Genomic DNA, 15,993 nt, shown 5'->3' on the forward strand with positions numbered 1-15,993 from the left:
CCCCTCCCCTGGGAGAAAAGTGGAACAGCCCGTGCCGGGAGTCCCCATTCATAAAAAAAAAGGGCCAAGGTCGCCGCCGCTTTTGCCTCTTTCGGGCATCGGAGCGTCGGCGGAGGGCCTGAGCCCGGCTAGACATGTTCAAGGGTTACGGAGGGGGAAGACCACCTCCGCCCGCAGCTCCGCGGCCAAGTTTACCCGCCTTGCCCTCCGCAGTCCGCCCGGGATCTCAGCAGCCAGTAAGTTCCCCCTTTTGCCTTCTCTCTCTCTCTCTTTTGAACTCTGCACATGCTCTGGGGACGGTTGTGGGGGGGGGGAGGAGAGGGAGAGTCTAAGACTTCGGGGTCCGGCTGGATTGCGCGGCGGCAAGGAGGTTTTTTTTTCCCCCGTTTCCTCTTTTGTGTTGAACTCTGTACATGCTCAGGGGGACCGACGCTAGATTTGGTAGTTTGCCCGGAATGGAAACAGCAAGGAAGTTTCGCTTTGCCCCCCCCACACACACACACTTCTCTTTTGAACTCTGCACATGCTCTGGGGGGGAGTGGAGACTCTAGACTCCGCAAGTCCGGGTGGGATCGCGGCGGCAAGGAAGTTTCCCCTTTTCCCTCTTTCTTTTGTACTCTGCACATGCTCGGAGTGGGGAGGGGGAGTCTAGTCTAGACTCCGCAGTTTTCCCGGGATGGAAGCAACAAGGAAATTTCTCCCCATTCTCTCCTTCTCTGTCTCTTTCTCTTTCCTTCCCTCCTCTGTCTTTCATTCTCCTTCTTCTCCCTCTCTCTCTCTCCTCTCTCTTTCGCGCTCTCTCTCCTTCCCTCCTTCTGTCTTTCTCTCTCTCCTTCTCTGTCTCTCTCTCTGGTTCCCTCCTCTGTCTTTCATTCTCCTTCTCTCTCTCTCTTCTCTCTTTCGCTCTCTCCTTCCCTCCTCTGTCTTTCATTCTCCTTCTCTCTCTCCCCTCTCTCTTTCGCTTTCTCTCTCCTTCCCTCCTCTGTCTGTCTGTCTCTCTCCTTCTCTGTCTCTCTCTCTCCTTCCCTCCTGTCTTTCATTCTCCTTCTCTCTCTCTCCTCTCTCTTTCGCTCTCTCTCTCCTTCCCTCCTTCTGTCTGTCTCTCTCTCTCTTCCTTCTCTGTCTCTTTGTCTCCCCTTCTCTCTCTCCCTCTCTCTCTCTCACTCTGCACATGCTTTTGGAACTCTGGACTCCCCTTCTAGCCAGCTCCCGTTTCCAAAGAGTTCTTCCACAGGTCTTTTTGGGGTTGTCCTTCAACTCCCCCCCCCCGTCTTCCGAGGACTAACATTGGGAAGAGACAAATAAACCGCTCTTTGTGTATGCTCAGAGGCACTGGTCAGGGGTTTTTGGGGGACTCAGGCAGGGGAACGCGGAGAAGATTGCACCTGGCTGCGAACGGGTCCCCCCCTTTTCGAGGATCAAAAGAAAGTTGATGGGAATAAGTGAGACCCACGGCGTATAAATTTCATCACTACATAAAAGACTTTTTTTTAAAAATAAATAAATAAATCCACATTTTCGGAGCGTGCTGTCTGGCAGCCTCTCCAGATCGGGATCTCCCCAAGGGATCGACCTAAAGCAAAGCAACCCCCGCCCCCAAAAAGTGAATTTTGGAATATTTCTGAAATCAGGGAGTGGGGGGAAGCCAAAATGGGTGAAACTGAAACTGTCAAAAGAAAGGAGTCAAAATTGAATTTTTCAACGGGTCTTGAAAGTTGACCCTAGTAATGGGAATCCAGCTGTCGATCAAACACGTGTCTGTTCCTTAATGCTGGACTCAGATGTCGTGGGGAAGGGTCTCCCCCCCCCCCATTTTATCCACTGTAAGAAAGGGGGGAGGGGTAGAATTTGGAATTTGAGATTATTTGAGATTTTAAATTTGAGAGACGATCAAGGGAGGTTTCTACCTTTGGGACAGGGTGTGTCAAAATCCAGTTTAAGGTAGTGGGGGGGGGGCATTGATCTAGGAAAGATTTGCTGGCTAATCTGGGGGTTCAGCCAATCAAGACTGGTGGGAATGTCAAACCAAGGTTTGCAAAGGGAGTTATTTCCTTCCTACAATGGCATGGAGGAGGGTGCCAGCTTTTCAATGCCACCAAGGATTGGCCCAGTGAATATTTTCAATATTTTAAATACTTTCAATATTTTCAATGCTTTCAATATTTTCAATGCTTTCAATATTTTCAATATTTAAGCGTCTTCCAACACTAAATTGATCCGGTATTTCTCAACCTTGGGGGCTGGCTATCAACTTGGGTGGACTTCAACTCCCAGAATTCCCCCCCACAGCCAGCATGTGGAATTCTGGGAGTTGAAGTCCACTCATCTGAAAGCTGTCACTTGGAGAAAAACTTGAAATTGACCATAGGATTCCATGAAACATTCAATGGCCTTTCCTATTTTGTGGCTTGCTGGTAGAAAAGTCGGTGGTTCGAATCCCTAGTACAGGTCACCTTCGTGAGCAGGGGGTTGGACTAGATGACCTCCAAAGTCCCTTCCAACTCTGTTACTGTTAGAGCACTCCCTGCCCTTTGGTGGTTTTTTTTTTCTCCTAGCATCCACTGCTCCTAGCAATGGAGGTTCTCCTAACCTGACCCACGCCCCTCCCGTGCCCCCATCTCGGCTGCTCCTGGGACTTCCAGTGGCAGGGAGTTCCCCGGGCTCGAAGGCTTATTTCCTTTCAGACCTGGTTTTGCAGGGCAACGGTGCTTTTCTTGCAGCCGAGATTTTGTCTGCCTGCATTTGTAAGGAGGGGGGGGGAAATCCTCCTTTTAGCAATAACCATGCTGAGTAATGATTTTTTTTTTTAAATTTTCCAGACTTAGGAAGAAGGAGAGGGGGGGGCATTTAAAAAGGTTGTTTTCTCACACACCCCGTCCCCCAAATACCTGAGTCATCTGCTTCGGGCACCGAGGTTTGATTCCTTGTCTTGATGAAGGGCAGGTCATTCTTTGTGCTGTGTCATAAGTGTGAGTCATGTCCAGATTTGTCAGAATGGAGTCACCCGTTCTGCAGACAGAGCGTTAAAAGTTGGCCACGCCCTTCTGGGACCCAGTTTCCAAGTGCCTGGGAAGGGTTTTTTTTTTCCTCTCACCCTTTTTCCTGGCATGTGAAATCTGCCCTCCCCACTTTCCCCCACCCCCCAGGGATGGGTACCTGGGCCTGCCCGAGCAGGCCTACCTCGCAAGGGGATTGGGTTCCCAGCTCTTTGAAATCTGCCATTCGCTTGGCAGGAGCTAAGGAAAGCTTGGATGAATTTTTCTTTTCTTTTCTTTTTTCTTTTTTTTAAAATTCATTCTCATTTTCCTTTGATCAGTCCTTGGAAGGCTGGTTTTAAAATGAAGCCGGGAAATGGTACTATAGGGATCTCCTGCTGAGGAAAGGGGTTGGACTAGAAGACCTCTAAGGTCCCTTCCAACTCTGTTATTCTATATTTTAACAGGGGGGCTGGACTAGAAGACCCCCAGGGTTCCTTCCAACTCTATCATTCTGTATTCTGTGAGGGGGGTTGGACTACAAGAACTCCAAGGCCTCTTCCAACTCTGTCATTTTGTATTCTGTCGGGGGGGGGGTTGGACTAGAAGACCTTTAAGGTTCCTTCCAACTCTATCATTCTGTATTCTGTGAGGGGGGTTGGACTAGAACACCTCCAAGGCCCCTTCCAAATCTATCATTCTGTATTCTGTGAGGGAGAGTTGGACTAGAAGACCTCCAAGGCCCCTTCCAAATCTATCATTCTGTATTCTGTGAGGGGGGTTGGACTAGAAGACCTCCAAGGCCCCTTCCAACTCTATCATTCTGTATTCTGTGAGGGAGAGTTGGACTAGAAGACCTCCAAGGCCCCTTCCAAATCTATCATTCTGTATTCTGTGAGGGGGGTTGGACTAGAAGACCTCCAAGGCCCCTTCCAACTCTATCATTCTGTATTCTGTGAGGGAGAGTTGGACTAGAAGACCTCCAAGGCCCCTTCCAAATCTATCATTCTGTATTCTGTGAGGGGGGTTGGACTAGAAGACCTCCAAGGCCCCTTCCAACTCTATCATTCTGTATTCTGTGAGGGAGAGTTGGACTAGAAGAACTCCAAGGCCCCTTCCAACTCTATCATTCTGTATTCTGTGAGGGAGGGTTGGACTAGAAGACCTCCAAGGCCCCTTCCAACTCTATCATTCTGTATTCTGTGAGGGGGGTTGGACTAGAAGACCTCCAAGGCCCCTTCCAACTCTATAATTCTGTATTCTGTGAGGGAGAGTTGGACTAGAAGACCTCCAAGGCCCCTTCCAACTCTATCATTCTGTATTCTGTGAGGGAGGGTTGGACTAGAAGACCTCCAAGGCCCCTTCCAACTCTATCATTCTGTATTCTGTGAGGGGGGTTGGACTAGAAGACCTCCAAGGCCCCTTCCAACTCTATCATTCTGTATTCTGTGAGGGAGGGTTGGACTAGAAGACCTCCAAGGCCCCTTCCAACTCTATCATTCTGTATTCTGTGAGGGAGAGTTGGACTAGAAGACCTCCAAGGCCCCTTCCAAATCTATCATTCTGTATTCTGTGAGGGGGGTTGGACTAGAAGACCTCCAAGGCCCCTTCCAACTCTATCATTCTGTATTCTGTGAGGGAGAGTTGGACTAGAAGAACTCCAAGGCCCCTTCCAACTCTATCATTCTGTATTCTGTGAGGGAGGGTTGGACTAGAAGACCTCCAAGGCCCCTTCCAACTCTATCATTCTGTATTCTGTGAGAGGGGTTGGACTAGAAGACCTCCAAGGCCCCTTCCAACTCTATAATTCTGTATTCTGTGAGGGAGGGTTGGACTAGAAGACCTCCAAGGCCCCTTCCAACTCTATCATTCTGTATTCTGTGAGGGGGGTTGGACTAGAAGACCTCCAAGGCCCCTTCCAACTCTATCATTCTGTATTCTGTGAGGGAGGGGTTGGACTAGAAGACCTCCAAGGCCCTTTCCAACTCTATCATTCTGTATTCTGTGAGGGAGGGTTGGACTACAAGACCTCCAAGGCCCTTTCCAACTCTATCATTCTGTATTATGTGAGGGAGGGTTGGACTAGAAGACCTCCAAGGCCCCTTCCAACTCTATCATTCTGTATTCTGTGAGGGAGGGGTTGGACTAGAAGACCTCCAAGGCCCCTTCCAACTCTATCATTCTGTATTCTGTGAGGGAGGGGTTGGACTAGAAGACCTCCAAGGCCCCTTCCAACTCTATAATTCTGTATTCTGTGAGGGGGGGTTGGACTACAAGAACTCCAAGGCCCCTTCCAACTCTATCATTCTGTATTCTGTGAGGGAGAGTTGGACTAGAAGAACTCCAAGGCCCCTTCCAACTCTTATCATTCTGTATTCTGTGAGGGAGGGTTGGACTAGAAGACCTCCAAGGCCCCTTCCAACTCTATAATTCTGTATTCTGTGAGGGGGGGTTGGACTACAAGAACTCCAAGGCCCCTTCCAACTCTTATCATTCTGTATTCTGTGAGGGAGAGTTGGACTAGAAGAACTCCAAGGCCCCTTCCAACTCTATCATTCTGTATTCTGTGAGGGAGGGTTGGACTAGAAGACCTCCAAGGCCCCTTCCAACTCTATCATTCTGTATTCTGTGAGGGGGGTTGGACTAGAAGAACTCCAAGGCCCCTTCCAACTCTATCATTCTGTATTCTGTGAGGGAGGGGTTGGACTAGAAGACCTCCAAAGCCCCTTCCAACTCTATAATTCTGTATTCTGTGAGGGAGGGGTTGGACTAGAAGACCTCCAAGGCCCCTTCCAACTCTGTAGTCTTATCAACTCTTTTTGGGGGTTTCTTTGGTCAGTTTAAAATCCAGGGCTTTAATCCGCCGTAACACCACAAGTCTGCTTCAACCAGAGAGCTTCAAGCTCTCCCTGAGGAGGGCCTGTCCACAAACGAGCAAAAGCCTAGAGAGGTAGACTTCTCCTGACTACAGAGGATCCATTTTGCCTCAGGGAGGGCAATGTCCTCTGTGAATCAGCCATTCTGCCTTTCCACGGCTTCTGCCTCTCTTGAGAACGGACCTGCCCCGGTAGATAGAGGTTGTGGTGTTTTGCTAAGTGCTGTTGTTGACGGAGGAGTTGTGCGTGGCACTAACCACTCCACTCCCTTGTCCTTCCAACCGGGAAGCAGCTGCAAAATGGACTTGCCCTGAGCAGAGGTGAAATTAATCCCTACCCCCTCCCGTCGCTGAAATCCTTCACAACCAAGCCGGAAAACATTCCTTTCCTGTTGTGTTGCCGCACACAACGAATGCCGAGTCACGTAAACACCTGGGGCTTGCACAACCTGGGGAAGAAAAATAGGAGTACAATGGTTTTCATTTGGATTGGTGGATTAGGATGGGATAGGACAGGACAGAACGGAAATGGAAAGGAATGGAATAGAATAGAATAGAATAGAATAGAATAGAATAGAATAGAATAGAATAGAATAGAATAGAATAGAATAGAAAATATGGAATAGAGTAGAATAGAATGGAATGGAATAGAATAGAATAATATATAGAATGAAATATATAGAAATAGAAAATGGAATGGAATAGAAATAGGAATAGAATAGAATTCAGAATAGAATAGAGAAAATAATATAGAGTGTAGAGTAGAATACAATAGAATTCAGAATAGAATAGAATAGAATAGAATAGAATAGAATAGAATAAAATAGAATAGAATAGAATAGAGAAAATAATATAGAATGGAATGGAATAGAATAGAATAATATATAGAATAGAATAGAATAGAATAGAATAGAATAGAATAGAATAGAATAGAATAGAATAGAATAGAAAATATGGAATAGAGTAGAATAGAATGGAATGGAATGGAATGGAATGGAATGGAATGGAATGGAATAGAATAATATATAGAATAGAATTCCCTCTAGGAGTCGAAGTCCACCAGGCTTAAAGCTTTGCTGGCTGGGGGATTCTGGGAGTTGAAGTCCGCCAGGCTTAAAGCATGTAGGCTGGGGGATTCTGGGAACAAATGTCCACCTATCTTAAAGCATGCAGGCTGGGGAATTCTGGGAGTGGAAGTCCTCCAGATTTAAAGTTGCCAAGGTTAGAACCCCCTGGTTTGTCAGGTTGGACGACAGGTCGAGGAATAAAATCACATTTTGAAGAGGGGGAACCCACAATCCGGGATTGCGTGAAGCAAATGGTGGCATGTCAGAAAGTCCCCACCCGTATCAAAGCAGGTCAAGGAGAAATGGCCTTTTACGCCACTCGGAAGGCCTCGCCCAGCGAAATGACGCCAGCAACCCCACGCAAACAGCCGGGCGTGACCCACAAGTGTGCCAAGAGCCTCCAGGGCAAGGCAGAGGCTACCGGGGAACTAGGTCAGCGAGTGTGTGGAAAGGGCATTCTGGAACACGGGAACCTTTCGCCTCCAAAGCGCCCGATGGCTGGGGGCGCCCTCTGAACATGCGCAGAGGGCTACCCCACCTTCCCCGTCGCCGGGGTATCCCTGGGAGGGGACCGTGAACTCAAGGGGGAGAGGCTGATAAGATTATTTTAAAAGGATCCCATGTTCCTTCGGGCCTCCCAGCCCTTCTTGCAAAAGTGAATTTCTCTCAGTTGAACAACAGGGGAAATATTTATCCCTCAGCCATAAGGCAGCAGTATAATTTTGGTCCTTTCCTTCCTTCCTTCCCTCCCTCCCTCCCTCCCTCCCTCCCTCCCTCCTCCTCCTTCCTCCTCCTTGCTACTCCTTCCCCTTCTTCTTCTCTCCCTCCCTCTCTTCTTTTTTCCTCTTCCTTCCTCTTCCTTCCTCTCTCCCTTCCTTCTTCTCCTCCTTTTCCTTCCTTCCTCCTCCTCTTCCCCTTCCTCCTCTTTTCTACTCCTTCCCTTTCCTCCTCTCCTTCCTTCCTCTCTCCCTCCCTCCCTCTTTTTTCCTCTTCCTCCCTCCCTCCCTCCTTCCCGCCCTCCCTCCCTCCCTCCCTCCTTCTTCCTCCTTTTCCTTCCTTCCGCCTCCTCTTCCCCTTCCTCCTTTCTACTCCTTCCTTTTCCTCTTCCTGTCCCTCCCTGTCTTCTTTTTTCCTCTCCCTCCCTCCCTCCCTTCTTTCTTTCCTTCCTTCCTTCTCTTCCTCGCAGAAATTCCAGCCGGATCTCGCAGCCGGGAGCAGCGCCTCAACCGCCCCTTTCGTGCCCAATCTCAACACCATCACCACCAGCCACAATCTGCAGTGGATGGTGCAGCCTTCACTCATGGGCGCTTCTTCGGGACTCCCTCCTTTTCCCAGGCCCTATCGCTGCCCGCACTACGCAGCTGGCATCCGTCCTGGCGTCATTCGCACCACGGGCCCTGGCCTAGTACCCCGGAGGCGTCACTCAGAACACGTGAGTATCCAGAGGAAAAAAAAAAGAAAAATGAATGTTTTATTTGTGTACACATATTTTTTTTTATATCATTCTTTTTATCGATAAAAATATTGTTATTTTTTTAAATAAATAACTTGTGACCTCATGGCAGAGACCTCACCCTTTAGAGTGGCCAGATTTGGGGAAACTCCCCCCCCTCCTTACAGCCCCTTTCCTGGCACTTCGATTTGCACACTTGTGTCAAATCATTTTTAAAAAGGAAAAAAAGCCAGTCTGGAGGAAAAAAAAGTGAAAAAACAAAAAAAAAAACCAGGACAAATTCTTCTGGATTTTTCCTGGTTGTTTTGCGCCACCTGCTGGCCCTTAGGTGACATAACCATTCAACGACCCCCAAATCAACGGGGTGAACCAGGGATGAAATCCAGCAGGTTCTGGAGAACCGGTAGCGGGAATTTTGAGCAGTTCGGAGAACCGGCAAATGCCACCTCTGGCTGGCCCCAGGGTGGGGTGGGAATGGAGATTTTGCAATATCCTTCCCCCAGGAGTGGGGTGGGAATTGGGATTTTGCAGTATCCTTCCCTTGGAGTGGGGTGGGAATGGAGATTTTGCAGTATCCTTTCCTCAGGAGTGGGGAGGGAATGGAGATTTTGCAGTATCCTTCCCCTGCCACGCCCACCAAGCCACACCCACAGAACCAGTAGCAAAAAAAATTAGATTTCACCACTGGGGTGAACCCACCATAACGGGAATAACAAGGTTTGGAAGGGTCCTTGGAGGTCATCTAGTCCAACCCCCTCCTCAGGCAGGAAGCCCTATACCGTTTCAGACTAATGGCTGTCCAATCTATGGATCTATTATGCTTGCATCACTCTCATTTGGGCTCTATATTTGATGCGGCTCTCCCTTAAATTCAGGCTGTGCAGGCTGGGGCGTGGGGACGATGGGAGTTGTAGTCCAATCCTGAAAATTGGGGGAAATTATTAAAAATAAAAATTGCATTTATGGCCCGCTTTCTTATATATACCATCATCTTGGTTTGCGGTCTGGAAATTCAGTCTAGGATCAACCAGAGTTGGATTAAGAACGGTTTTGAAAAAATTGGGGTCTACCCCCCCCCCCAGAACAAGTACTCCTCAACTTACAACCGCACACACTTGGGATCAGATTTTGCGTTGCTAAGCAAGGCAGTTGTTAAGCGAGTCGTGCCCGATTTTATGACCATTTTTCGGCCACGGTTGTTAAGCAAATCACTCCCGCTGTTAAGTGAGCCGCTTGGAAAGGAGGTCGCAAAAGGGGATCACGTGACCCCGGGATGCTACGACCGTCATAAATATGAACCAGTGGCCACGTGACTGAATTTCGATCACATGACCGTAGGGTATACTGCAGCAGTCAAAAAGTGAGAGGACCGGGCATAAATCACTTTTTCAGTGCCGTTCTAACATCGAACGGTTACTAAATGAATGTAAGTCTTAAGTTCAGGACTACCTGTATCTTGGTTTCCTGGAGGTGTGTGTTGCATGCAGGGTTTTGTGTGGTGCAGTGCTATTTGCGTTGTGTAGTTGTGAACTCTGGACTCTCTTTTGCAGCTCACCCCTGAAGAGGAAGAGCGACGGCGTCTACGGCGGGAACGGAACAAATTGGCGGCCGCCAAATGCCGCAACCGGCGGAAAGAGCTGACCGACACGTTGCAAGCGGTGCGTTGAAAGACAATATTTCAACCACATTCACACAGCAGTCTGCAACAGGCCGGGTGGCGGGGGGGGGTCAGACTGGATGACCTCTGAAGTTCCCTTCCAGGCCTTGCAGCCTGCGCTTACAAAGGATGGACAGGGGTTGTTCAAAGGAAGGAGCTTTGTTTTCATTTGGGGGATTTGGGAAGGGGGGGGGTTGGGCGAATCAGTTCCTGGGAGGCGGGGCAGGTGCAGGAGGGGGGGCTGATATAATTCTGGTTTGCAGAACCAGCTTGCGAAATGGGTTCATTTGGTAACCAGGTTTATCAGGACAGGCAAAAATGAGCAGTAGTAGTATTCTATTCTATTCATTTTACTATTCTATTCTATTCTATTCTATTCTATTCTATTCTATTCTATTCTATTCTATTCTATTCTATATCCTAATCCTATTCTATTTTATTCTATTCATTTTACTATTTTATTCATTTTACTAATCTAGTCTATTCTATTTTATTCTATTCTATTCATTTTACTATTCTAGTCTATTCTATAGCCTAATCCTATTTTATTCTATTCATTTTACTATTTTATTCATTTTACTATTCTATTCTATTCTAATCCTATTCTATTTTATTCTATTTATTTTATTATTCTATTCATTTTACTATTCTATTCTATCCTATCCTATCCTATCTCCTAATCCTATTCTATTTTATTCATTTTTCTATTTTATTCATTTTACTATTCTATCCTATCCTATCCTGTATCCTAATCCTATTCTATTCTATTCATTTTACTATTCTATTCTATCCTATCCTATTTTATATCCTATTTATTTTATTCTATTCATTTTACTATTTTATTCATTTTACTATTCTATTCTATCATATATTCTAATCCTATTCTATTTTATTCTATTCATTTTACTATTTTATTCATTTTACTATTCTATTCTAATTTTATTCTATTCATTTTACTATTCTATTCTATTCTATCCTATCCTATCCTATATCCTATTTTATTTTATTCTATTCATTTTACTATTTTATTCATTTTACTATTCTATTCTATTCTATATCCTAATCCTAATCCTATCCTATTCATTTTACTATTGTATTGTGTGTATTCTTATTCTTATTCATCGTTAACTTCGAACGGTTACTCCATGCACTGTTGTACGTCCAAGAGTTACACGTACATCCCGATCCAACGATTATCCGCTCGATTTTTTTTTAAAAAAAAAATCTCTTAGCAAGTTAGTCTCCCACCCCCCCCCCCAAAAAAAAAAAAAAGTCAGAAGAATTGAATCTCCTTCCCGGATTCCAATCTAATTTCTCTTTCTCCCCCTCTTCTCTTCCTTTTTTTTTTTTTTAATTCCTCCCCATCCCCAGGAGACGGACCAGTTGGAAGCCGAGCAGTCGGGTCTCCGGAAGGAAATTGCCGAATTGCAAAAACAGAAGGACCGTTTGGAATTAGTTCTGGAAGCCCACCGTCCCGTCTGCAAAATCCTGGAAGAATCATCCGGAGATGAGGATGGGGGCTACCGCCGGCCAGCTGCCCCCTCCCAACCGCCGGATAAAGAGGAGACTCCTCCGGGGCCCCAGCGTGGCTCTCGCCGGACGGCCCCGGTGCCCCCTAGCATCACCCTGCCTCCCAGCGGCCTGCTGGAGCCCGAATCCCTCCATACTCCTACTCTCATGTCAACCCCGTCTTTCACCCCCTTCACTCCTAGCCTGGTCTTCACCTACCCAGCGCCGGGGGACCCCGACGGGCCCTCGGGGTCCGGTTTTCCCTCGGAGCCCTGCTCCTCCGCCCACCGAAGAAGCAGCAGTGGGGACCACTCCTCGGATTCCCTCAATTCCCCAACTTTGCTGGCACTTTGAGGAAACGACTTCGGTTGGCCTATCTCGAATCTTGTCCCCGTTTTTTTGGGGGTGGTGGTGGTGTCAGAGGATTAACCCTTCCTTCCTGGCACCTTTGGCTATAACCCGATTCCCTTTGGCCTCGCTTTTGTGACCAGCCATAGTTACAGGACTCCCGCTTTCCCCCATCTGGATGCAGGCGTCAAGTTTCTAGTCCTTCAAGAGCAGCCAGGAGGTTCTTTTCTGTGATCTGGAGAACCCGAATTCCAAGCAGGGTTATGATCTTTCGCGAAACACTAAAATATCTCTCACGCACGCCTCTTGTCCTTTGCCCTCGCGTTTTATAAGGGCCAAGTGGCTAGTCCTCAAGACTGACTTAACAAGTCTTTTTTTTTTTCCTTTTCTTTTTCTTTTTTTTGACATCCTCCTTTCTGGAAAACAAGCACGTTCAAGAAACAAAAAAAAAAAGGCACCGTTTTAAAGTCATGTATCGCTTTTTATCTGCCGGATTTTTGAAACCGAGACGAGAAATTTAAGACAAATATAGATTTATTTTTCTACGATAACCTACAGCCGCCGGGATGACGTGGGATGTATATTGTCCAGAACTGAAGCTGGTTTGGTTGGATATACTGTATATTATTATAAACATACGAGTTTTCCTTTTTATTTTTTTTTCCCTGATGCCTCATGAAAGTTACATTACAAGGAATGTTTTTGGACAAATTTGTGACGGTTTTGTGCTGTTTTTAGACACTGCTGGTCGTTGGTCACTTGTGCAAAAAAAGAGGAATTGATACAAAAATACATATTGTCATTTTTTGTGTCTTCAAACCTCATAGGAATTAATTTGAGTTTAGTGGGACATTTAAATATAAATAAAGAATAGCAAGCACAGAAGAACTGTACCATATAAGATCGGCAAGGGGTAGATTTATCTATTTATATTCTGTAAACTTTTGTTATTTCTTTTTTTTTAAACATATGTTGAATAATAAGCTTAATAAGAAACCTGCAGGACTTCACAGTGTTGGAAATACGTTGTTTTAGATGGGTTGGGTATTTTCCCCCCCTTTCTTTTGGCTTACTTTTTCTTGAAAATAAACCAAATATTGCTGCTAGACCTCATGAACTCTGTTGGTTTGGCCAGGAATACGATCTTAAGCGTAGGACAATGGTTGTTGACAAAACTTGGAAAATGAGCGGAAAGACGTAAAAAATTGCATCTAATAATGGTAGTTTTCAACTTACGACCGCAATCTCCATGGCTAAGCAAGGCAGCGGTTAAGTAAGTCACGCCCGATTTTAAGATCTGGTTGCTAAGCGAATTGCTGCCGTTGCTAAATGAATCATGTGGTCGTTGAGCAAATCCAGCTTCCCTGTTGATTTCGCCGGTGAGAAACCAGCTGGAAAATGAATTAAACTATTATTTGGACGATTCGACACACGAGGAATTGGACGACACTCCTATGACTCTGGAAACGCTGCAGCCGTCATAAATACACACCAATTGCGCCAAGCCCCCGAATTCAGATCACGCGACTACGGGGACCTTGCCACGGTCGTTAAACGCGAGAACCAGTCCACCGGTCCCTTTTTTTCCAGTGCCATCGTAGCTTCAAAGATTTGCCGAACAGGATGGCTGCCAACCGAGGACTACCTGATTAACCACAAAGTCCAATTTTGCCTCTGCCGATTTCGCCTAAAACCTCATGAGGACTAGCTTCCCCTCAGAGCCGACTGCCATAGATTAGCAACACTTTTAATGCCAAACCAGGCTAAGCAACTTTGGGTACTTCCGTAACCCGTTCCAGCCACACTTCCCGAAGCTGTAAAAGGAGATTTCAAACTTACCTTGGACCGGAGAAGCAAAAAAAAATAAAAATAAAAATAGAGTATATCTTTTTCCAAGGAAAATCACAGCCGGGAACCAACGCCGTAATAATCCCAACTGAGTTGAAAACTTTTGTTTACAGCCGAGGTTAAGTTCCAGCGTTGCCGAAAAATACGTTTCCCATCTCTTTCACGCCTTTTTTTTTCCTGTGTGTGTTGGCAGGCCTCCTCCTCCTTTTTTTAAAAAAAAAAAATCTGTGCAAGCAACTTTGGGAGAAAATGTTTATTTGGAAAACTGGGACGAATTAAAAACAAACACTATTGCAGCAGGAGAGTTTGTGTGTTTTGTGTTTGTGTGTGAGCGTTTTTTAGCCCAGGGTGATTTCAGCGGGAGGGTGGATTTCTTGGGGGGGGCAGCCAAGGAAACAAAAGTAAATTGATGGATAAAAGCCAAACATTCCCCGATTTTGGCCCTATACACACAACCAGTTTTCCCTCCTGAGTAGGTAGAAAATGTGAGTTATTCATATTTGGGGCGAGGATCCAACCCGTTGCCAATAATTTTATCGTTCGTGTGTTGTTTTACAAAGCCAATAAAGGATGATTTTGATTAACAGGTTGTGTGAATGCGGACTTTCACAGGTCAAGGAAAAAAAACAAAACCCACAAATACACTTTTTTGCTGCATTGAATCTGCCTCCCCTCCTTTGTCCAAGTCAGATTAACGGTTTTCATTTTTGATTTAGCAACGTCAAAAAGTCTCCAAAGGCAGACCGAGGGATCCTCTCCATCCGGTCACGTTGACGGTAAAAGGTTTCCTTTATCAGAAACCAGGATCCGGCCACCTGCTTCCTGGCTTGGAGACCCTTTGTCTCCGATCCAAGGCTGGGCAGGAAATGTCAGAAAAGGCCGGCTTGTGACCCCCATTTGGTTGTCATTTTTGCAAACAGCCATGGTTCCTGCTCTTGCAATCCTCCAGAAACCCCCCCCCCCCATATGCTAAACAACACATCTTAAGAGCTGGACCAAAAACGGATTTTGAACAAACCAGGATTGTTGGCCTAACTTGGGGTGATGTGTCGTTTGTGTGAGGTTCTTCAGGTTGCTGGCTGCTTCCCACCCGCTCGTAAACCCTGTTGTGTTCACTAAATAGGTGGTGCCCAAACCGAACCCAATTTTGATTCGTTCAGGCTAAATAAAAGGGACCTAAGAGGTCATCTAGCTCAACCCCCCTGCCCATTCGCAAGGATCTTCCGTTCCAGTGGCAGCCAGCAATTCTCCCATGTTCACTGGGGGAAAGAGACCCTGCTCCCACCAGGAGTTCGGGCCCCATGCCACCTGAAATCAACTTCCCTTACAATTTCGTACTCTCGAACAGCACATCTGTATACCTTGGCAGCTTTGAAGATGGGTGGACTTCAGCTCCCAGAATTCCCCAGCCAGCTGATGATGAGTGACCTTGTTTTTCCTTTATCCAACAGAAGAAAAAGTCCTGGGAAAAAAAAATCCCATTCGGTTTGGAAATCCCCTTCCCATGAGATCCAACTTCCATCCGCTTCTGCTGGCTAAGGGAATTCTGGAAGTTTGAAGTCAAGTCTTAAAACTTAAAAGAAGAACATAGTCCGAAGAAGTAGTGCAAGATCAGAAGATTGGGGGGGGGGGGAACCTGGCCCATAGAATTGCCAGTTGGACACGACTGAACGGATAACGCATCTTCTTCCTCCTCGTCGTAAATCTGCCAAGGTTGGACACGTGTGGTACACCCCTGCTTAAGCAGGGGGTTGGATTAAATGACCTCCAAGGTCCCTTCCAACCTTGTCCTTCTCTTCTTCCTGCTGTACAGAATAGAATACAGAATAACAGAGTGGGAAGGGACCTTGGAGGTCTTCTAGTCCAACCCCCTGCTTAGGCAGGAAACCCTACACCACTTCAGACAAATGGTTATCCAACCTCTTCTTTAAAAACTTCCAGTGTTGGAGCATTCACAACTTCTGGAGGCAAGTTGTTCCACTGATTAATTGTTCTCACTGTCAGGAAATTTCTCCTTAGTTCTAGGTTGCTTCTCTCCTTGATTAGTTTCCACCCGTTGCTTCTTGTCCTGCCCTCAGGTGCATTGGAGAATAGCTTGACTCCCTCTTCTTTGGGGCAGCCCCTGAGATATTGGAAGACTGCTATCATGTCTCCCCTAGTCCTTCTTTTCATCAAACTAGACACACCCAGTTCCTGCAACCGTTCTTTATATGTTTTATTCTCCCGTCCCCTAATCCTCTTGGTTGCTCTTCTCTGCACTC

The 15,993-nt window shown here is 46.5% G+C and overlaps 1 protein-coding gene across 1 annotated transcript; it reads left to right on the forward strand.

Moving 5' to 3' along the window:
* The first annotated feature begins 36 nt into the window (after positions 1-36).
* Positions 37-14,028, forward strand: FOSL1 (FOS like 1, AP-1 transcription factor subunit). The gene is made up of 4 exons (XM_060694394.2): positions 37-236; positions 8,104-8,349; positions 9,921-10,028; positions 11,399-14,028. Exons 1-4 carry the CDS (start codon positions 135-137, stop codon positions 11,888-11,890), a joined length of 948 nt encoding a protein of 315 aa, XP_060550377.2. The 5' UTR covers positions 37-134; the 3' UTR covers positions 11,891-14,028.
* Positions 14,029-15,993: the final 1,965 nt, after the last annotated feature.

Source organism: Pantherophis guttatus, chromosome 18 (genome assembly GCF_059756535.1).
Source record: "Pantherophis guttatus breed Tessera chromosome 18, ASM5975653v1, whole genome shotgun sequence".
In the NCBI taxonomy this organism is placed as follows: Eukaryota; Metazoa; Chordata; class Lepidosauria; order Squamata; family Colubridae; genus Pantherophis; species Pantherophis guttatus.